Consider the following 24,070-nt stretch of genomic DNA (forward strand, 5'->3'; position numbering starts at 1 on the left):
TGTCACAAATCTAATGACACCAAAATCATCCACCAAAGGTCCCGTAAAGGGGTCAAAGTGTGGTGCAAGAAAAAAGCCTGTAGGCTTTTTTATATGAGATATTGTTCATGTTTATCAAACCAAGATGAAGCTTCCCTAGAATTATCAAAGAAAAGTCTCCCCTGCATCACAACTCTCAGCCCTGCTGGATACAAAATAGCTATAAACCCAGTAACCTTCTCTTAACATCATAAAACTTCATTTGTTTTTTTGTATGTCCATTGAGTAATCTGGAAAGACGGCTATATGATGACCATCCACAGTTAACACTTTCCTTTCTCTTGCTTTCTCTAAAATAAGACCCCGATCTTTATAAAGCAGGAGTTTTATCAAAGCAGTTCTAGATGTAGCACAGATGTAGGTGGCTTATCAGGAACTCTATGGACTCATTCCATAGCAAAGAAAGCTGACAAAAAATCTTCCACAATAGTTTATTTCAATTATCCCTCAAAAAATCCTCTCAGGGAAACAATTCTTCCACCTTTTCCAACCAATGGCAAATGATTTCTCTTTAATCTATATTCCATATCATCTGCTTTATATTGCGAAGTACGGAAAAACTGCTTGCATTTACTAATTGTATTCTTCATAGGAACATTTTTTTCTTCCATTTCATTAATACATGTCTTTGCTTTAGACAATCTCTCAGTAACGTTCTACAAATCCCGTCTTACAAATTCAACATCCTCTTTCAAGATACCAACATAAACAGAGAGGGAAGCCAAAACAGTATTGCTTTTCATCACAGCTAGAAAGACACACATAAAGTAGGTTCATTTTGTGATAGAACATAGACTGAACATGAGTCAACAATGGGATGCAGCAGCCAAAAAGGAAAACACCATTCTGAGATGTATTAAGAGAAGCATAGAGTCTTGATCACGTGAGGTAATTATCCCCCTTTACTCATCCTTGGTCAGACCTCATCTGGAATACTGTGTCCAGTTCTGGGCACCATAATTTTAAAAAGACATAGACAAACTAGAGCAAGTTCAGAGAAGAGCTACCAGGATGGTGAGCAAATCATGTCCTATAAGAAAAGGGGAAAGGATCTGGGAATGTTTATCTTGCAAAAAAGAAGGCTGTGAGGAGACTTAATAACTGTCTACAAATATCTGAAGGGCTGTCAGCCCTATTCTCTTTTGTACAAGGAAAGACTAAAAGCAATGGGATGAAATTGAAAGGGAGGAGACACAAATTAGATATTAGAAAAAACTTTCTGACAGTGAGGGTGATCAATGAGTGGAACAGGTTACCACGGGAGGTGGTGAGTTCTCCTTCAATGGAAGTGTTCAAACAAAGGCTAGACAGATATCTGTCTGGGATGATTTAGTGATCCTGCATTGAGTAGGGGGTTGAACCCGATGACCCTGGAGGTTCCTTCCAACTCTACCATTCTATGATTATATAATTCTATGATAACACTAACTTGTGCTGAAAAGACCTGCATAATAGTATTCACACAGGCAAATGAAGCATATAAAACAAGGTCATGCTTACTATTCTCAGCAGAGTGAGGTAACAACATCCCATCAGAGGAGGCAAATATAACTGTAAATGTTTTATGAGTATTTCTTACAAGGGTTACAGAATAAGTTGAGCAGGCAAATTCTGTCTACCTGTTTGCCGGATTTCTCAGTAAAGCAATCAGAATGGTCAAAGTATTAAGTGCAATCTGCACGATCACTTTGCTCCATTTTCAATATTGCCTCCAATGTTGCACTGGCAGTCTCATGGTTCAAAGTATTCGCAGATGCTTGAACACCATCATATAGCACACATACACCACCTGCTTCTTTCTTCCTAGTCATTGCAACTCGGTTATGACAGACAGGCCACACAGCAAACCAGCCTCAGGTATTACTACTCCTCCACTCCTCCCAAAACATAAACCAAAGGCCTGGGGACCAGCAAGGCAGCTAGAACAGTAGAGTTAAAAACATCACCTCAAGAAGAAAACCAAGCCAGCAAGCTAGCATAACAGGTGGGAGCTATCCTATTGTGTCTCCACTCCTCACATCATGCTCTAGGCCACATCCTCCCTTGATTTTTTTTTCCCTTTCTCTGGTCCCTTTTCCTTTCTTTTCTTATCCTTCACCACTGTAGGAGCAGGGAGAAGAAAAAGGAAGGAAAATAAGGAAGAACAATCATGGTGGCTCAGTCTTTTGCTCAGTTGCCTTACAGTGATAAAGTCCTAGGTTCAAATCTAATGAAGAAAAACATCTGCATGGACTTTGTATGTTCTACTTGGGTTTCTATGCTTTCACACCTTCCTGTACAGAAAGAAGACCAAGTGCAGTGGCTCACTTATAGGTCCTTGTGCCTTGCAATGCTGGAGTTCTAGGTTCACACCTGTCTGAGAGCAACAGCTAAATGGTGTCTTTATGTTCTCTTTGTGTTTATTCTTGTTGTTTTTCCCCTTCATAACAGCAGAACAGACAAGTGTTGTGGCTCAGTTGTTAGCTCTGCTGCTTTACAGTGCTGGAGTTGAAAGTTCATATCTGACCAATGACAATAACTGGATGAAGTTTTTCAAAGTCCATGTAGATGTTATTCTTTATGGGATTTGAAACTATGACCACAGCACTGAAAGGTAACAGTGGTAATGACTGAGCACATTCATAGAAAAACACACACACGCACATTTGTAAAGTGGCTTTTTTGTAAAAAGTTGAGTCAGGATGATCCGATTTTGCAAAAATCGGCATGATTTTATTGTCCTGCCAATCACGATAAGCAAAACTAGTGAACAGATATAATCAGACATGGAATGTAGCAAGAGTGGCTCTGTTTCTAGAAAAAATAAATCCTTTTTCCTTTTTTCAAACAGCCCCTTAACCCCTTGAGTGGCACGCCCGGAAAAGTTCCGTGACGAGCTCCACTGCTCATAGCAACATAGCCCGGAAGATTTCCGGGCTATGTATCACTATGGGAGCTGCAGAGCACAATGCCACAAGCTGTGACATTGTGCTCTGCCTGCACAGACCCTCAGAGATCAAAGCAAGGGCTTTGAAAAACCAGCAGAAGATATTGCCGACATGTCGGCAATGTCCTGCTTTGTTTACAGGTTGCCATAGAGACCATCGGCTTGTCAGAAGCAAGCCGATGGTCTCTGTGGCAGGGAGAGCTGGTTGTTAGCTGTCAGAGGACAGCTAGGTACTAGCTCTTACAGCAGAGATCAGAGAAAACCTCCGATCTCTGCTGTGTTAACCCTTTACATGCTGCAGTCTATGTGACTGCAGCATGTAAAGGGCTGTCACTGCAGCATGTAAAGGGCTGTCACCATCGGACCCCTGGAATGTGATCAGGGGTCCTGATGGGTCCCTGTGGAAGTCCCCTAAAGGGACAAAAAAAAATAAAAAATTTTAAAAAAATTAAAAAAAAAAAGTAAAAAAATTATTAAAAAAATTAAAAAAACACTTGTCTCCCTTTACTTTGTAAAAAATCAAAAATACAATCACACATGTGGTATCCATGTGCGTCGTAATGACCCAGAGAAGGAAGTTAATACATTATTTAACCCCTTAATGACATGGCCCCTTTTTTCTTTTTTCCCCATTTCTTTTTTTCCTCCCCCCCTGTTTAAAAAATCACAACTTGTCCCGCAAAAAACAAGCCCTTATATGGCCATGTCAATGGAAAAATGAAAAAGTTATGGCTCTTGAGACGCAACTGCAAAACTAGTTGAAATTCAATGATTAGACCATTTTAAAAAACCTGCCCTGGTGGGCACGACAGGGTGGTAGGAAACCTGCCACTCAAGGGGTTAAAGATATGATCATATGACCATCAATAATTGTATAGTTGACCCCCATCCATGCACACAGCTTAAAAAAAGGATACCAAATAATAGTACATAACACTCGACACTCATTTTTGGTTTTGATTTTATTGCAAGAGATTCTAAGAAATAAAGTCTGCACTGTATTTAAAAGACCCTTGAGAACGGTGTTCATTTAAATGACTTTGGAGAAAATGCTAAATTTGAATGTAAAGTGAGTTTTCTATACCCTCACAGGAAGCATTTAAGGGTAAAGCAATCTAGTACCATTACACCAGGAGACCAGGGCAAATGAAGTGTCAGCTATAATTTTAAATCTACAGTTTCAAACTGCACAGAGGTGCTTCAGGCCATGGGTAATGTTTGCAAATGAGACACTCACCGAACATGCAACTACAATGATGAAGAGTCCAGTAATCTTTAGATTTTTTAAGAAGCACCTTAGGGGTTAAAAATTGAAAAAAAATCAATATGGCATAACAAAATAGTCAGTAATTAAAAAGCAAAAAATTCATGAGCAATAGTAATATTACCAATACTTGCATTTTAACAAAAAATAAAATCTCATAGCTATTGAAACAGTCGCATTTACTAGAAATGTAAATTATACATAAACCATTATAAAACAGACACAGTAACACCTTATATAGTACAATGCATTAATTCACACTCCTCTAATGCACATCCATATGTTGAGTATTTACCAGATAACAGTAAATCATTTGTCCAGATTTGCCAATCCAAAGAATATAGTGAGTCGATAGATTTAAATATTTTTTGCCTAAATTCACTAAACACAAATCTCAGTGTGCATTGGATTGCTCCATCACTGAGCTCTAATAACTGATTAATCTTGAACTGATCTGCAAAGTGGAACAACTTGAATCAAGCAAAACAAAATTGCTTATCATGAGGGTACTTTTTTGTTTTGTCGAAGCATACTGTTATAATCTCACTTTGCATTATCAGTGCAATTCCTTCAAATAAGGCCAGATGCAGATGGCCGGGTCGGATTAATCGGAATTCTCGCAGCGGGATGTAACTTCTGCGAGGCTCTCACAGAAATAGGACATGCTGCAATGTTTCTTATCGCGTGAGTTTCCATGTGATCAAATCGCGGCTGTCTGTATAGGATTGCATTATCTGATGCAATCCTATGGCAGTGTGCACGGGCGGAAATTCTGCAGGAAATCCCACTGTGGAATTTCCGCCTGTGTGCATTTACCCTATGGTGGCAGTCACACAGCCATGTATGTGTTGCATGTGTGAAAATAAGGTGAAAAGCACATTGGAAGGTATACTCATTGTAAAAAAAAAAATCAAGTACCTAGAAGAGGTTGTCAGAATAGAATGAAACTTTCTGTGTGCGGTTGGAATGTTTATATAGGTAAGTGATTACAATATCAGAGCAAGGATAATTTATTGCAGAAAACTGAACACTTGAAGGGAGGTTCTAGAACCCTGTTTGCGTTAGGTTGTGCTGTTGGGACCTGTAGTACTATGGTTTCTAGGAGCACATTTCCACAGGTGTGGCATGATTGTGTTGGCTGGGTGAGGTGATCTCCTGCTAGCCAACCCCCCGGGACTTTGCTCACATGTATACCCAACTCATCTCAGTGTCTGTTTGGTGTCCAAGGTGAGCAGTCATGTTTTCTCCTGTGTTACAGCTTGCTGTGGGACTTGTGTCCTGTTACTTCTGTGTTGCAGCTTGCTGTGTGACGTGTGTCCTGTTGTCTGTGCTGTTGATGCTTGCAGTGGATCATGTGTCTTGTTAGAGTAGGAACCGCAAGACACAAGGCCCTTGATTGCTAGGCTAGCGTCTTAAGTGACTTGGTCAATTTACGAACTAATCCGTCGTATTTAAATTTGAGCTATTCCATCTCCTTTAGCATGCGGGGATGTTTGGCGAATGTGTTGGCCTATGTTATGGCTGTCTGTGAGTCCAGTCCGCAGTTCTCTGTCCAGATGGTATTACTGTCAGCACGTGCATTCTGTAATCCGTTTTCAGTCCCTGTGTTTGTCATATCTCCATCCTTTGTGCACATTCATGTGAGCCCGGTGCTTATTTGCCCACAGGAACATAACAGTTGGGCTGTCTCCAGCTTGGATGTCATACAGGTTCCGTATTGGTAACCTGCGGCATTTCGGTCTACATTTGCCGTAACTTAGCCTGTTGAAGTTGGCATCCCAGATGTTCCCATACATGTTCTATTGGCAATAAATCTGGCAATTGCACAGGCCACAGAAGTATGGCAATGTTGTGGCGGCATTCCAGTGACACACTTATTGTGTGCTGCCAAGCACTATCCTTCTAGAAAATGCCTCTTAGAAGTCTTGCTACGAGAGGCAACATGTTTGGCTGCAGGATGTTCTGAACATATCGTTGAGTTGTCATTGTACCTTGTACCACTAGAAGGGGTGACCAACTGTCTTATACGATGGCCCCCCAGACCATCACACCAGCAGTGGGGGCAGTGTGCTACTCCACAGCAAAGGCAGAATTGAGGCACTCACCCCTATAACTCCAGACATGAACATGGCTATCGTCAGCACCCAAACTAAACCTGTATTCATTGCTGAAGATAACCCAGTAGCAGTCCAGTTTTGTCATTCATGAGACCACTGCAAGTGGAGGTGATGATAGTTGTCAAATGCAATACACATAATGGGACCCATGAGACCAAATATCCTTCGGCTAGGTGCCTATAAAAGGTTCCAACAGACACAGGTGCCTGTAACAATGGTGCCACCTGTCTCTGGATAGTTGACAATCAAACAGTTGGAGCTACTCATGCTTGTCGAACGATCAGACGATCCTTTCTATTGGTGGGTCGAGGGCATCCTGAGCCATGTCACGTTGCGTGAGTGTCCTATTAGTCTGATCAGAATGGCCCAGGTGGCATGCAATTCATCAATACTGCGCCCTCTCTCAAACTGTTAACTAGGTGAAATCTCTTTGATTGCATGTCTTGAAGTCAACAAGCTTTAAACAAGCAAAAAAAAGAGGTCCTCTACACACAAGTAGCCTCTGAGAGCCTTTTTATAGGCTCTCAGAGGCTATTGACAAGCCAGTTCATCTAATCATGCCACAACTCTAATCCTTTGCATATCCGCCTGAGATGTAACTGCACTCCTTCAAGGTGCTTGATATTTTTTTGACAATGAGTGTACATGGACACCCATGCGTGTGCTGTCCAGTATTCATGGACCTCGCACATTGCATGTACTACTCTCCTCCATGAAAACAGACAAGAATAGGTCATGCAGCATGTTTTTTTTCACATGGTAGATTGGTCTGTGAGAAAAAGTATTGTGTGAATAGCCACATAGGCTATTATAGGTCTATATTCTGTCCATGGAATATATAGACAGCACACAACCCATTAAAAAAAAATCTGAATGAGCCCTAACGTATAAATCTGTACAAATTACTGTAAGCAGCTACAAGTACTGTAGAGAGAGACCCTTATTGTTATTAAAGTTAAGCATCAGCTTACAAAAGTGTTCAAGTAGTTCAGTATACGCTTGGGATTATTAAGATTGCTATGGTTACTATGTGTTAAGTGAAAACTAAAGGCTCCTTTCCATGGAATATGGTTTAAAAAGCTATTTTAGAGGTTTTGGTGGACATTGTCTTCATGACAATGTTTGCAAATAGCAGTCTGCCTGGGCAAAAAGTGTCACTGAGCTAGGCAGCAGTGCCTCGTGCGAATTTAAGAGTCACTTTGAGAGGCATTTATATTTACCAACTTTGTTGGTGATAATGAATTTTTTAGTGTTGTTATTAATGAAGATGATGGCTAATCTTATTTTTCATTTGTGCTTACCAATTAACCTTACGATTACTCAGAAAATGGCAAACGTTAATAGGTCAATGTCAATAGGCTTTAAGCCAATTATTTGTAGATGTTATGTTTTATTAGTCCACCTTAGATGTTTGAATCAAGTGTATCTACTCTTGATTAGTGTTTTCCGACTCCAATCCTCATGACCTCTGAACAGGTCATGTTTTCAGGATATCCTATAATAAGAACACCTGTGGTAATGTCTGAGGACCGACAATAATTACATCACCTGTGCAACACTGAGGAAATCCTGAAAACATGACCCGTTGGGGTGCATAGAGGACTGGAGTTGGGGAACACTGACCTGGATTTTCACATATCTTACAAGTTGACCCCCGTAGCCTCTGGGTCTTGTAGCAGCTACAGTTTATAGAACTGGTAAATCCTGATAAGTACAATGTACTACAATGCTTTAAATCACGTTGTCGTAATGAGCTCAATGCCAAGTTAACATTTACTACAACTGTACAACAATGATCTAATCATTGCCTTGGGCAAAAATGTTAGCCTGTGTGTTAACTGTAATCATTAGAGATGAGCGGGGCTACTCGGTAAGGCAGTTACTCGAGCGGCATCGCTCTTCTCGAGTAACTGCTTACTGGTCCGAGCAGGCTTGGGTGGGCTGCGGGGGTGAGCAGGCGGGGAAGTGGAGGGAAGAGAGAGAGATCTCTCCCACTCTTCCTCCCTCTTTGCTCCACTACACTCCCCTCCCCCCCACAGCCCACCCGAGCCTGCTCGGTTCACTAAGCAGTTACTCGAAAAGAGCGATGCTCGCCCGAGTAACTGCCTTACCAAGTAGGCTGGCTCATCTCTAATAATCATCTATAAAAGGTATATAGAGGGACTGTTTATTCCTACAGGATTGATATGCTTAGCAAATGGGTATTACACTTAGAAACTTGCAAATCATGACTTAATTGTCTTGTTTTTTGTTGCTAGGGACCTCTCTTCTACCGTCTCAGTTTGTTAATTTTTTAGCTTATTTGTTATTTCACTTGTTTGCTCCCTCCAAATTGTAGAGCTCAGTATGTTGGCACTAAATAATTATTTCCACAGACTTTGAAAGAACGCACAATAAAAGCTACACATTCCTTTTTAGAGGATGACATTATGTGTTTCAAACAGAACACTTAAATAGTACTAGACATTTTCAGCTAAAACTCTTGCATAAATTGCTCATTACCCCTGCATTACCTTAGTTTAGAAGAGTTCAGTAGTTTTTCTTGAATGTTGTCAAGGAGTTCATACTTTTCATATTTTTCAGAGGAAGCAGATCGAGAAAGGCTACCAACCTCACTACCAAGACGGCACCGTTGTTCATACTCAGAAGAGCTGTTCTCCCATGAATCAGCACCATAGATGAAATTCGATCTGTTATGGGTAACACAAAGTGTTTTAAGGTGAAAAATTAATGTTGTGTGTATAATCAGTGTTACTACTGTATCTGAATGTCAAGTTATACATAAAGCACATTACAATTTTTTGCTAATCTGTAGCTATGTTTTGCAGATCAAAAATATCATAGGTTACTTCATAGACCACATCATCAGAATTCAATTATAATGGGTATATTTTGTCACCAATTTGAACTGGTTGATTAAAGGGATATTCCAGATACACAAAGTTGCTGTCAAATAAATGCTAATCAAATATTGTTAAAGTTCACAATGTGCTTTTGCTTTGGATTTGGTGTTTGTAGCTCTATAAACCACTCCCTTCTCCTAGCACTTCAGAAGTGTTTATTCCCAGGTTGCCCCTGGATACGTCCTGTAGGCATTCCAACACTACAGGTCGGGCTTGCTCAGTAGGAATGACCAGGGACGGCTTTTTTTCCTTCAGCTCTCGGGACCGGATTGTTGACCAATAATGGGGAAGTGCTTAGTGGGGACACTCACTGGAAGTACAGAGAGGAAATTATGATTAATGTAGTTTCAAGCTGTATGTTGGCAGGGATGTGGCAGCCATTTTAGAAAATAGCAATGTGGGGAAACATTATAAATTGAGAAAAGAATAAGAAAGTAATGGCTGTTTAATCAAAATGCTAATGACCACCTGTCCATGAGTGTGTGAATGAGTGCTTCTCATGCTCCGCCCCTGATCATATGACGGTGATGCCATCACAGGTCTTAAAGCATAAATCCTGCAGAGCCAGAAGGCAGCTGTGTGCGGACAAGACCTGTGATGATACAAATGTTGAAGAAGATGGAGTCCAGCACTCACAGGCAAATCCTTATTCAGGCGAGGTGGATGTAATGCAATGCCACTCAGGAAACTTGAACCATAGAGCCCTTCAGAAGTCCAAAAATAGTGTAAAGAATGTGGCAGCATCAATGGTGGAGATTAAAACAAGCTTGATGAAGACCATATGGAGTTTGAAACGTAGCTTTATCTTTAAAGACATGGAGAAATAAAGGTTTAGTATTTTAATCTTCACCATTAATGCTGCTACATTCTTTATACTGTTTTACGACCTGTGATGATGCCACTGTCATGTGATCAGTTACCAGCTCTTAGCTCTGTCTCTGATTGCATAATGGTGATGTCATCACAGATCCTAAAACAGCACAGGCCAACGAAGAATGTATGTAGCAGAAGTGTGTGTGGTGTCTGTGTCATGCGCATGTAATGTAGCAGAGCTGTGTGTGGTGTCTGTGACATGCGCATGTAATATACCAGAGCTGTGTGGGGTGTGTGTGATGTGCATGTAATGCAGCAGAGCTGTGTGGGGTGTTTTTGACGTGCATGTACCACAGCTGTGTGTGTGACGTGCATGTAGCAGAGCTGTGACACAAACAACTTTCATGTCTGGAACTTTTTAAAATTCACTTCATGACCTTTAAAGAGAACCTATCACCAACTATAGTTTAAATGATGTTCATTTGGTACTCCTTGGTAAAGTGAACGAAGCGAGACTCTTTTCAGAAGGGAGTTTGCATGTATTCCCTTTCATCCCTATGGAGTGTATGCACACAGCTTTCGGAAAAGAGGCTTGCTATGCGAGCTGACACTACAGGAATGGGGAACCAGGTGAGTATGAACACATGTATGAAAAAACTATAGGCACCATAACTTAACTTATAGTGCTTATGGTTGGTGACAGGTTCCCTTTAGGTTATTTAGTGTCACTTGACAGTGATCATCAGTCATTAGAATTCATTCACCCAATCAATGCTACATGTAAACAGAGGAGCATTCAGCTCACATTTGAGCAAATGCTGTTCTGGGGATTGAGGGAGCTGGGAAGAATGTGAAGACTACTGATGATGTGTTTGAAAGGGCAAAAGGTACCCCGCATTGCAAAGTGCTATCCTTAAAGGGGTTTTATCATTTAAAAAAAAATCTATACTCTCCTATTTCTTCCCCATTAGTCTCCTTACCACATCTTCTCCTGGCTGAGCTTCCCCAGTGTCCCGGGTCACCTCACCGCATGCTGTCTGTCTTGTTATTAAGGCTGCATTCCTCGCATTCCTTCCAGCAACGTCAGTGAAGGTCAGGTCCCTGTGCTGTAGCGTTCACTGCCTAGGGAGGAATTGTAATCTATTTCAGAGGTAGCTCGCATGATCTATCTCTGAAGCAGATAGGCAGTCCCCCTGCTGGCCTGTGAGTTGTGACGTAATGTACATTGTCGGGCAGGCAGAAGACTTCCAACCAGTGTACGTAACCTCACAGAAAGGAGAAGAATCAGGCAGTTGGAGGTGAAGTGATCCACCTGGACTGCAGGTGACAGGAGAAGATGGTGGAGGTGAAGATCTGGTAAGTAGACAGGAAAGGAATAGGTAAGTATAGCATTTTTCTTTTTTAATCACAGAACCCCTTTAACCAAAGGCATGACTAGAAATTGCTAGGTCTAATTGCAAACTTTTGAGTGGGTCCTCCACCCAGACATTTACCAAATATAAGTTACAGAGAGGGAACATTTGGCAGCCAAGTTGCAGTAAACTCAACTGATTCAAAAAGTATTAGCATAACCTATCAAATGGTCAAAGAATGTTGGGTGTAACATATATCATCTACCACATAAGTAGAATATGCAGGAAGAGTATGAGATCTATCAAATCTCAGACCCCTAAATTAATTCAGGCTTCTGAAGAGTCCCTAAATAAGTCAATTCAAACCCCAAATCAGGCCCAAAAGTAAATTTTGAACCAAGACCAGTCAAATAAATTCTGACAAATCTCAAAATCAATCCAGATCCAGTACAGACCCCAACGTGAATTCATTAAATGCCATTCGCTCTATGCTAGCAAGATCCCTCCTTTAAGGTAGCCTCAGGTCACCAGTCGATTCAAAGTTTCCTCCTTTCACACAGAAAGTTTGAAAAATAAAAATATTATCAACAAAATAAGTGACTGACGACAGCCTAACGCCCCTCCCTACTCTTATCTCTCCAGATTCTGCAGTCACTGGGGAGAAGATTATTAATAATAATCTTTATTTGTATAGCGCCAACTTATTACACAGCGCTTTCAAGTACGATTATTAATGTTTCAGCTTACAAGTTGCAACAGCCACCAGAAGAAGAGGCAGAGGCAGTGAGCAAGACTTATTGGCAACCTGAATGTTGTGCATTCTTTTGGCCATGGACATGATGAATGGGCTGCTTCACTGACCCTTTATTTCTATGTTCAATGATTGTCTCTGTTAATTGGTGAACAGACAGTCAAGTAGCAGAATAGGATATACACAGAGCTGGGCAGGCAGGGACATAATTGTTTTTGCTAGACATTGCATCCAATTGCATATGCATTTTATCAGTTTTATTGTTCATCGGCTGATCATTGACCCTTTTACACAGGCCAGTGATCGGGGAAACAAAGCGTAGGGAAAATGTTTGTACCTGAACATTGGCCCATGTAGAAGGAGCTTAAGACTTTAGAAATAGCGCTGGAACAAAATGATGTGGTGCAGCTTGGCCCACACAAATTTTTTTTTTTTTTTTCAATTTTAACTGTGGCTTTTTTTACTGATACTCCTACCTGTCAAAGCTGCAGATAGTAGTCATCTCTTCACAGTTGAAATGGCAACTTGTTTATTTTTTGCTGCATTAAGCTGTGAGATACCCATTTCGCAAACTGTTTACTCTTTAAAACCTGTCATCTGATTTTGTAGTGGCCTTTAGTCTGCCATACCTCTTCCTGTCAGAGTTTCCTCCAGTTTCCAAGTACTTTTTGATGGTATAGGCAACTGTACTGACTGGCAATTTCTCTGTAGGACATACCTACATGTCCTAGAATTATAAATGTGTGTTTTCTTTGGTTAATTGCCTTTGTCTTGTCATAATAATAATAATGTCCTTTGTCCTGAAGAGCAAAAACTGTTCAAATCCTGCCCTAAAGGTTATTGTAATGCCTTATGTTCAAAATGAGAGGGTTTGAAAGTAATCTACCAAAGTTAAGACACCTGTAAGACTAGTTTGCATCCAATTTCAAACATGCTTTTCATGCTGCAGACTGGCTGTTTTTGATGTGTGCCCTGAAAAAAATCTCTTTGGCAAAAATCACAAATTCAGACTATTGTTGCATTTCAGGTTAAAATTTCATAATATTTTTGAGTTTTGAACTTACTTTTAAACCATTTCACATCATTTGCTAGACTTGAATTGTGTTAATGTTAAAAATAATTGAGGTGTTCTAAAACCTTTGACCAGTAGAGTACAAAGTTTAGCCCTTAATGTTACAGTTTTATGAGGATAAAAAAGGAGATAATACACCACAGAATTTACTACCCAGTTTTTCACAAGTTCTGAAATACCTTATATGTGGATGTAAATTGCTGTTTAATCACATGGCAGAACTCAAAGGGGAAAAGTGTAGATTGTGCTAGAATCATTTTTGGATGCCATATTGCATGTGAAAAGCCCCCTGAGATACTAGTATAGTGGGAACCCCCTTTCGAAAATGACTCCATTTTCAAAGCTAAACCCCTCAAGGAATACATCAAGGGGTGTTTAGTGAGCATTTTGACCTTACAGCCGTTTGAGGAATTTTGTTAACACTGTTCGACGAAAATGAAAAATTACAATTTTTCCAATATTAATATTTTTCATTTTCAGGAGGGACCCTAGGAGAAAAAACACCACATAATTTGCAATTTAATTTCTCCAGAGTACAGAAACACACAATATGTAGTTGCAAGCCACTGTTGGGACACATGGCAGGGTTCATATGGGAAGGATTCAGATTTTGCAGGAATAATTTTTAGATGCCATATAAGATTTGCAAATCCCCTGAGGTAACCAATACAGTGAAACGCCTGGGGAGGAGGGGATGAAGGTAAGGAGGGGGCTCCAGTCTACCCAGATGCTGTGATTAGCATTGACCATGGTATCTAAGCGGTGAAAGCAATTCAAGATTAATGCTATTGATCTCTGATCAATGCTAAAAACAACCCTAGGTATTGGGACAACAGTGCCCATGGGGCTGTTGTAAAAAGGATATATGGCGGTCACTAAAGGCCCATTTACATGGAGTGATGATTGCGCAAAAGACAGTTTTAGTGACAGTTTTGAGTGATCATCTTTGCATAACTCTAAGTAGCTAACTAGCTACTTAAGAGTTATGCAGGCTGAGCAGGATACTGCCATGATAGCTCAGAGAACAATGCAGCTGTTTTGTATATGCAAACAGCTGCATTGTTCTTGGCACTTTCAGCTGCTTACCTGCTGAGAACTGCAATCAGGATACCAGCTGAAAGAATGCTATCAGCAACACCCACTGAGATATCAGAAAGTGGTGCTGATAAGGCTCATTGCTCATATTATCGCTCAAAAGACGGCTTTTGAGAGAATTTTGAGTGATAATTAGAGATGAGCGAGCATACTCGCTAAGGCAAACTACTCGAGCGAGTAGTACATTATGCGAGTACCTGCCCGCTCTTCTCTAAAGATTCGGGTGCCGGCGGGGGGGGGGGGGGGAGCGGTGGGGGAGAGCGGGGAGGAATGGGGGGGAGATCTCTCTCTCACTCTCTCCCCCCTGCTCACTCCCGCAACTCACCGCTCTCCCCTTCCGGCACCCGAATCTTTAGAGATGAGCGGGCAGGTACTCGCATAAGGCACTACTCACTCAAGTAGTTTGCCTTAGCGAGTACGCTCACTCATCTCTAGTGATAATTAGAGATGAGCGAACATGTCCGTTACGGACACATCCGCACCCGGACACCGGCTTTGCCGAACACTGCAGTGTTCGCGCGTAAAGGTCCGGGTGCCGCCGGGGGGCGGGGAGATGCGCGGCGGCGCGGGCGGCAGTAGCGGGGAACAGGGGGGAGCCCTCTCTCTCTCCCCCCCACTCCCCGCCGCACCCCCCCGCGCTGCCACGGCGGCCCCCGAACTTTTTCGCCCGAACACTGAAGTGTTCGCAAAGTTCGGTGTTCGGGCGAAAAAGGGGCGGGGCCGAACGTGTTCGCTCATCTCTAGTGATAATCATTGTGTCTAAATGGGCCTTAACAAGTTAAACTTTATAAATTGTTTTCTGGCTTAGTAGTACAATCATAGAAGGAAGGCTGTTAATCACTGATAGGAATTTAAATGAATAAATAATAAGTTGAACTGAATTTTTACCCCCAAAATAATACAAAAATGTGCTCAGCTCTTCTATTGCATGATGTCTGGAGATACTGTAGGACTACATGTTTTACGTGACAGGTTGCCTTTAAAGCAAGGTAGGAAGCAATTAGACAGCTGCTAAACAGAAACTCACCAGCTGTTACACAAGTATGTCAAATGCATAGTCCTGGACAGGCAAGGATTTATGTTATTTTTGTTTGCAACCTTCTAAATATGTCTGACAAGTCCATTTAATCTCAATTAGTCCAGTTGGCCTGATTTGGGTTTGAGACGCAGATGCAGTATTATTTATGCCCAGTCACTACATACAGCAAAAATACCATAGTATCGTATTAGGCAGACAAATCAATGTGTGTTAAATACTCACGTACGAAAAAGACAAAAGTATTATATACCTGTATTAGCTAACTAGAAAAATTATGCTTGCAAGCTTTTAGAGCTTAGATGTTCCTACATCAGGCAATAACAAAAGAACAATTGGGAGACAAGCACAACATTTTGCATAATGTTACATTCAGACATTGTACATGCGGTGCCGCATCATCAAGATAAGCCAGAGCAATAAAACTAAAGGCCCATTTAGACACGACGATTATCGCTCAAAATTCGCTAAAAGATGGCTTTTAAGCTAATTTTGAGTGATAATGGTTGTGTGTAAATGTGCCCATCTTGCACTGTTCCGCCTGAAATCCATCATTCGGTAGAACAGCTGATAAGCAGGACTGCACATTGTGCTCTGCTCCGGGATTTTGTGAGTGTTAATGTCACTCTAGAGACACTTACTTCGGAGGAGGAGTAAGTGTCTCTAAAGTGACATTAACACCCACAAAATTTAAATGCTGTCCCAATCCTTTGAGTGCAAAAAAGGTTTTTTACAACTAAGTTTATTTTCTCATTTTACATATGGGGGGTTTCCTCTTTGGGAGCACCCCCTACAACCTTTGCAGCTCTCCCCTGATCCAGTGGATGCCATCGAGCATAGGAACAGCATAAAGGGAATATCCTCAGAATAAAGGTGAGGCAGCCGGTACCTCAGAATGCCATGCTGTCCACATTAGGTGAAAATACATTTTAAAATACAGAACTTCTTTTATCTTCGGCGCTCTCTTTTTTTTTCTGAACTCCATAACAAGTGTTTAGGCCTTCCATCAATCATGCAGTCCAACCATTCCTGGTTACCACAGTTTGTATATAGGATTAAAGAGGAAAGGGTGAAGGCCTAGGAGGTCCAAGATCTGGACTCAGGCTAATGAGTGTAAACTAGTTCTGGATTAACAATGGTGCCCATGAGGCACCAGCTCCAGGCCTCGCGTTCCCCTGTATTCAGGGGGGCTCCCAGCTGCCTGCAATCAGAATGCTGTGGGGGCGTCACAATCTGGTTCTTATAGGTTCGGCAGATCCGGTGAGAAGCAGTAAAGTTCAATAGTGCTTTTAAAGAAATGGGACACCTATGCTGCTTCAGACTGCTCTTCTGTTCTTCCTTTATTCCGGGGGCAGCGCAGTCACATGATGTGTGCTGTAACACATGACTGGTGCTAGTGCTAAGCTGGCCATGTGACAGCTCTATGGACAACGTGATCACACAGATGTAAGCCACCACATCAATGATGGAGATGGAAGGTGTCAAACAGATAGTGAAGGAGAAGTATATCATGATGTTTGCTATAATTCTTTGCAGGACTGCTTTAAGCAATTTTTAATTAAAAAATGAATAGGGAATCCACCTTCCTTTTCAAAACATTGAAGAATTTTGCAGAAATGTACACATGAACTTCTAGTAACCTAAGTTCTATGTTAATTACTTACTTCAATTTTATAAACTTAGGGTGGTTTTCAGGTTTTATGCAAATTAGCCCTAAAGTGTCTCTATCATTTAGTTCTTCCACCCAATTTGAGAATGAGCATGGAATGATACAAGGGTAGCCCATGTGCAGGAAATGAAGCACACATTGCAGTAAATTATTACATTTTTTACGCAGTAGCTAAATTAACTATACAGCCACTTTAACTGGAATAAGCAGTACATTCACTTAACCCAGCACACAGTTTACAATGTTGTAACAATGTTTTGAATACTTTTGTAACACAGTTTGTAACACTCAGCAACACAGAATTCTTAAATTCTTGCAACACTTTATCAGCTTGTCAGTCTTTGCCAGATTTGCCGACAACATACCTCTTCGTATTAACATAGTCTCTCTTTCAATATCAATACTATGTCCGATCCCTGCAATATACTCTCAGCTTCATCACTAATGCAAGAGTCAACAAGCCACTTACTCTTTATAGTTCCTGTATATTCAAAGTCTCTTTAACTACTCATAAGACAATGTGCACTCTATAGGCACTCTCAACAGCTCACACTAGTTAGCAGTCACAGTCTCTTTAGTGTCAGGCTCTCTTTTTCTAACTCTGCAATTCAAGGGGTTCTGAATGCCAACAGGAGCTACCACAGCTACAATGATGCAACCGCCCAGCAATTCTCTCTCTCCAGTCAGGAAGCTCCATGGAATTTCCTCAGCTTATTCACTCAAGCTACACCCAGCTTCTTCCTCAGTGGGTCTTCACACAACTACAGGCCATATCCACTTCTGCTTGGATCCTTCTTGCACATTTCACCAGTGCAGGAAACACCAACCACACTTTCATGTTATACCCCACCTCTTGTACTGCAATAGGCCGCACTTTACTTTATAGATGTACCCTACTGTTTGTCTGTGTGACGCACATGTGTGACCAGCACTGTACTTTGTGATAAACATCAAAAACATGGCTACAATCACTGGGATCGTGGCCATTCACAAAACAATCATTGAGGCATAACAAACTCTTAGACTTTCCAAACCGCATAGTCATGCACAGTTCTAATCATAAATTATGCACGTTAACCATCAGTCATCTTCACACTTTCCTAATAAGTCTATGCATCTAAGTCAGTCATGTTATACTCATTTACAATGATCCATATACCTCATCTACCTTATACCATTTATATCATAGCATTTCCTATGCTATGCCTTAATATTTTTCTCAATAAACACTATCATTTGCATAGCAAACAGTATTCTTCCCATTAAACATAAGATTATTATCACTTTCCTCCATACACATTATCATTTACATTACTTTCTTTACTTAACATCAACATTGACATTACTTTTCTAACTAATCTCTGTTAAACTATGTCTTTTCTTCAAATACATTCTGGCAGTGTTAACATTTGACTAATACTAAGTTAACTTTCCTCATCCACCTTACATATCTCCACTCCTACTGACAGCCAATATGGCTGAAAATGGTAGCTAATATGCAGCTACTTCCCAAGAATCTAAAGATAGGTTAGTTTGAAGTTCAAGTAGTTGAAATTTACATAGAAGGATTGAGGAGTACAATACAGGGCTCATTTTGGTTTGTTGGTTTTGGTTTGAGGGCATAGCAATATCAGCATTTCTTAAAGATTCAAATATATCTTTTAATCTAAACACATTAAAATCAAGATGTTCTCATTGGATTAAAATATTCAGGCATGAGGGTATATTTACCTTCATACCCAATTTGTAGGTGCAGATTTCCTATTGAATTGCACCAGAAAGCTGACTTACATGCTTTGAAGCACATTTATGAAGTATTTTATACACCTTTTAGACATTATAAGATTTTATTGATATACTGTATTAAAACCATATCCAAGGAATCTCAGAAAACAGTGTAGAAATCAGGAGCAAAATGCAAAATAATGCTTTAATTATATATAACACTCATTCCCGCATAAACAGAGCAGCACCCATGTAATCTACTTACAAACTCATAAACCCCAGATATGCGGAATTCAAAATTCATACAATAAATACATAATTCATAATATTAATTAACCGGTCATCACAAAAAGTGCTACAAACCTCCAATTTATTCAACCTCTGTACAGGAGTAAACAAACACCCATAAGTACAATCCACAACTCAAATAAAACAGTACTGAACACAATAAGTTTTGTAACACCATGTGTGCATCCACTGGAGGACTGCATACTTGTTGTTAAATTAATTTTCTTCGTTCTGATGGTCCAGAATATTTACATGCTGTTCTCCCTTAGCATTGACCGACTTGAGATAATGCTGCAGTTTGGACTTCACTCCTTAATGGAGTCCTTAAAACATGGTGGACTCTGCACGTTAGCACCCCAGGGGTGAAGTATATTTTTTGTTACTAAGTCACAGGTGATAAAAAAAAGTTAATGGGTTACTTAGCTGTTTCAGCAAGATAGATCAGTTCCTGTCAGAGGGTAATTATTTAATTTGGCAACATAGGAATGAAAGGGAAATTCTGATAAGGAAGAAGTAAAAATACAGGATGAAAACAACTGTCTGCAGCTTCGACTTGACTACCCCTATTCTTTGAGTGTCCCCTCATTGTTGTGGAAATGGGTAAAGGACATCGACTTCATTAGTAAGGGCCCCCTGTGATCCTGAGGCAGTTTGCTGTCCACTTCTTGACTTCCATTTCTTCAGATGGAGTGATGATGCTTTCACTGACCCGGAGAGCCTCTGTGCATTAGTGCCCCATGGGAGAACAGAATTTACTTAAGTTTTACTTGAACGAACCATGCCTCAAAAATGGTTGTCCACAAAAAAATGCAATAATATATAGTAATATCCCAAAAATGAAGTATTTACGAAAAATTATAATAAATATTATATATTACACAATATTATCCCTAGGCAGCACTTAACGAATGGACACAAGGAAGTGCAATGACAAGCAGCAATAAATAGGTAATAAAAATAAAGTACTACTGCAAGATCATAAAGTGCTAATGTGGGGTTATAAAGTGCAACTGTTGGATAATAAACTGCTACTGAAGAATAATAAATGTAAATCAAAATTCATATTACCTAATATTGCTGTGGATTCCCCATGCCCCAACATATGTTTCACATTAGGTTTATCAAGGGAGTGCCTTATAATTATTTTTCATTAGTATTTAATTTTTGGGATATTTGCTGTATTTTGTGTTCAATACCATTTCATTTGAGTAGGGGTGTTTTTTTATTCCTGTTCAGCTGATGAATGAAGTGGGGAGTTGTAGCACTTTTTGTAATTAAAGGGGTTGTCTCGCGGCAGCAAGTGGGTCTATACACTTCTGTATGGCCATATTAATGCACTTTGTAATATACATTGTGCATTAAATATGAGCCATACAGAAGTTATTCACTTACCTGCTCCGTTGCTAGCGTCCCCGTTGCCATGGTTCCGTCTAACTTCGGTGTCTTCTTGCTTTTTTAGACGCGCTTGCGCAGATGGATCGTCTCCCTTCGGCTGGTATTGGAAGCATCGGCGTTTTGGCTCCGCCCCCTTGTACGCGTCATCGCGTAGCTCCGCCCCATGACGTGTGCTGGTTCCAGCCTCCTGATAGGCTGGAATCGGCACGTGACGGGGGCGGAGCTACGCGATGACGCGTACAAGGGGGCGGAGCCAAAACGCCGATGCTTCCAATACCAGCCGAAGGGAGACGATCCATCTGCGCAAGCGCGTCTAAAAAAGCAAGAAGACACCGAAGTTAGACGGAGCCATGGCAACGGGGACGCTAGCAACGGAGCAGGTAAGTGAATAACTTCTGTATGGCTCATATTTAATGCACAATGTATATTACAAAGTGCATTAATATGGCCATACAGAAGTGTATAGACCCACTTGCTGCCGCGAGACAACCCCTTTAAGAGTTAATTTATATTATGAATTATGTATTTATTGTATGACTATTTGATTCATCATATTGGGATTTATGAATTTGTAAGTAGATTACATGGGTGCTACTTTGTTTCTGCACGAATGACTGTTGTATCTAAATCAAGGTATTATTTTACATTTTGCTCCTGATTTCTCCACTATTTGGTAAAATTCCTTGGATATGGTTTTAATATGTAAATGAAGTTGTTATGTCCACAAAGGACGTACTGGATCTGTAAACCTGCAGACAAAAGTGCCCAAAGTGCAACAACCAACATCAATCAAAATACATGGAAAATCTTTCCCTATTTACGTAAACAACAAGGGAGGGGGGAGCCTGCCTACATGGCAGGCCGATTGCCCTAAAAAGAGCGGACCCGCACTCGGGCCCTTAGTGACCCTATGTGGACCAGGACGAGACAAACAGAAAAATAAACAAAAAAATGCAAATAAGGAAAATAAACAAAATGCAGGTTTTAGCTTGAGATGCTGTATCAGTACGCTGAGCCGTCCAAGCAGACACTACCAGGAACCAAGCTGTCTAGAAAGTTCTCACTGCCAAGAAAGACAGGGAGCAACTAGCAATACACAGCAACTTAGCTCCATATCCAGCCCAGGTAAATAGCCAGCTAATTACCCACAGATGTGGGCTCATTATGTCACATCTACTAAGCTAGAGGGTGCAGAACCATATCTAAAACCAGCACCGGACTTAGTCAATTTGGCAGCGATCTCAGCACTGCTGCAATAGAAGTCTTATGTATATTAGGAAAAATATGCTTGTAGTTTTTGGTGTTGGAGTTATGTGTATTTTGAGCATACTCAGCTGATTAAGAACTGATATGTATACGATCTTATTGGATGTACATTTTCAGACAAGTCTGAAAAAGGGAGTGGCTTAGCAGGAAGGGATATGGCTTTGTAGGAAAGCGTTAAGGCTTGTGTGCTAAAAAAATGTACCAAATTTTTTTCGCATAAAACTTAGCCAACTAATAAGTGGTATAAATGTAGACTAGACAGCCTAAAGATGCGACAGATTCATTATCCAACATGAGCCACTGTGATAATTTTGACACATATTAACCCCTTGAGTGGCAGGTTTCCTACCACCCTGTCGTGCCCACCAGGGCAGGTTTTTTAAAATGGTCTAATCATTGAATTTCAACTAGTTTTGCAGTTGCGTCTCAAGATCCATAACTTTTTCATTTTTCCATTTTTCCATTGACATGGCCATATGAGGGCTTGTTTTTTGCGGGACAAGTTGTGATTTTTTAAACAGGGGGGAGGAAAAAAAGAAATGGGGAAAAAAGAAAAAAAGGGGCCATGACATTAAGGGGTTAAATAATGTATTAACTACTTCCTTCTCTGGGTCATTACGACGCACACAGATACCACATGTGTGATTGTATTTTTTATTTTTTACAAAGTAAAGGGAGACAAGTGTTTTTTTTCTTTTTTTAATAATTTTTTTACTTTTTTTTTTTTCTTTTTTTTTAAATTTTTTTTTTTTGTCCCTTTAGGGGACTTCCACAGGGACCCATCAGGACCCCTGATCACATTCCGGGGGTCCGATGGTGACAGCCCTTTACATGCTGCAGTGACAGCCCTTTACATGCTGCAGTCACATAGACTGCAGCATGTAAAGGGTTAACACAGCAGAGATCGGAGGTTTTCTCTGATCTCTGCTGTAAGAGCTAGTACCTAGCTGCCCTCTGACAGCTAACAACCAGCTCTCCCTGCCACAGAGACCATCGGCTTGCTTCTGACAAGCGATGGTCTCTATGGCAACTTGTAAACAAAGCAGGACATTGCCGACATGTGGGCAATACCTTCTGCTGGTTTTTCAAAGCCCTTGCACTGCTCTGTGTGGGTCTGTGCAGGCAGAGCACACTGTCACAGCTTGTGGCATTGTGCTCTGCAGCTCCCATAGTGATACATAGCCCGGAAATCTTCCGGGCTATGTTGCTATGAGCAGTGGAGCTCGTCCAGAAAGTTTCCGGGCGTGCCACTCAAGGGGTTAAAGGGGTTGTCTCACGAAAGCAAGTGGGGTAAAGCACTTCTGTATCGCCATATTAATGCCCTTTGTAATATACATCGTGCATTAAATATGAGCCATACAGAAGTTATTCACTTACCTTCCCTGCGCTGGCGTCCCCGTCTCCATGGCTCCGTCTAACTTCAGCGTCTAATCGCCCGATTAGACGCACTTGTGCAGAAGGGTCTTCTGCCTTCGGGTCTGTCCGGCAGCAGTGGCGTTCTGGCTCTGCCCCCTTCTACGCATCATCGCGTAGCTCCGCCCCATCACGTGTGCCGATTCCAGCCTCCTGATTGGCTGGAATCGGCACACGACGGGGCGGAGCTACGTGATGACGTGTAGAAGGGGGTGGAGCCAGAACGCCGCTCGTGCCAGACCGAGCCAAGAACAGAAGACCCTTCTGCGCAAGCGCGTCTAATCGGGCGATTAGACGCTGAAGTTAGACGGAGCCATGGAGACGGGGACGCCAGCGCAGGGAAGGTAAGTGAATAACTTCTGTATGGCTCATATTTAATGCACGATGTATATTACAAAGTGCATTAATATGGCCATACAGAAGTGCTTAACCCCACTTGCTTTCGCGAGACAACCCCTTTAAGGCTGTTTACATTTGCACTATTTAACAATATTAGTACGCTTCTATACTTTGGGGCAGATTTAGTAAGGGGTTTTTTCACATTGGAGTGGGAGGTTCTGTTCGCAACCTCTGTCGTTGAAATCCATTAAAGCACAGGGAGAAATATGGCAGCTTGCTGCACTATTTCATCCTGTAAAATGACGGAGGGCCAGACTGCAATTGAACAGACCCCATCATACGTTGGTATCATAGCGGCACAGGTTGCCATTTTCCGGCTCCATAACAGAACAGGAAAACAGAAACAGAAATCAGTTAAAGTTCCCATAAAAAGTTAAATAATATAAATGTAGCACTTTTTCTCTCTTATTTACATCTCATTCTAAATCTACAATGCCAAAGAAATATTGGAAAAAAAAATAAATTAAGAAGATATTTTAGTTAAACATTAGAGATGAGCGAACGTATTCGTCCGAGCTTGATATTCGTGCGAATATTAGGGTGTTCG

At 41.0% G+C, this 24,070-nt stretch overlaps 1 protein-coding gene across 1 annotated transcript in view; it reads right to left on the minus strand.

The window, feature by feature from the left end:
- The window catches only part of OCA2 (OCA2 melanosomal transmembrane protein), a 277,343-nt gene that overhangs the window by 159,667 nt on the left and 93,606 nt on the right, over positions 1-24,070 (minus strand). Inside the window, exons 4-5 of the mRNA XM_066579296.1 lie at positions 8,860-9,036; positions 4,203-4,260 (exon numbers count right to left, since the gene is read on the minus strand). Coding sequence (XP_066435393.1) covers positions 4,203-4,260; positions 8,860-9,036 — 235 coding nt within the window. The remainder of the gene's footprint in view (positions 1-4,202; positions 4,261-8,859; positions 9,037-24,070) is intronic.

Source organism: Eleutherodactylus coqui, chromosome 1, assembly GCF_035609145.1.
Source record: "Eleutherodactylus coqui strain aEleCoq1 chromosome 1, aEleCoq1.hap1, whole genome shotgun sequence".
NCBI classification, from domain to species: domain Eukaryota; kingdom Metazoa; phylum Chordata; class Amphibia; order Anura; family Eleutherodactylidae; genus Eleutherodactylus; species Eleutherodactylus coqui.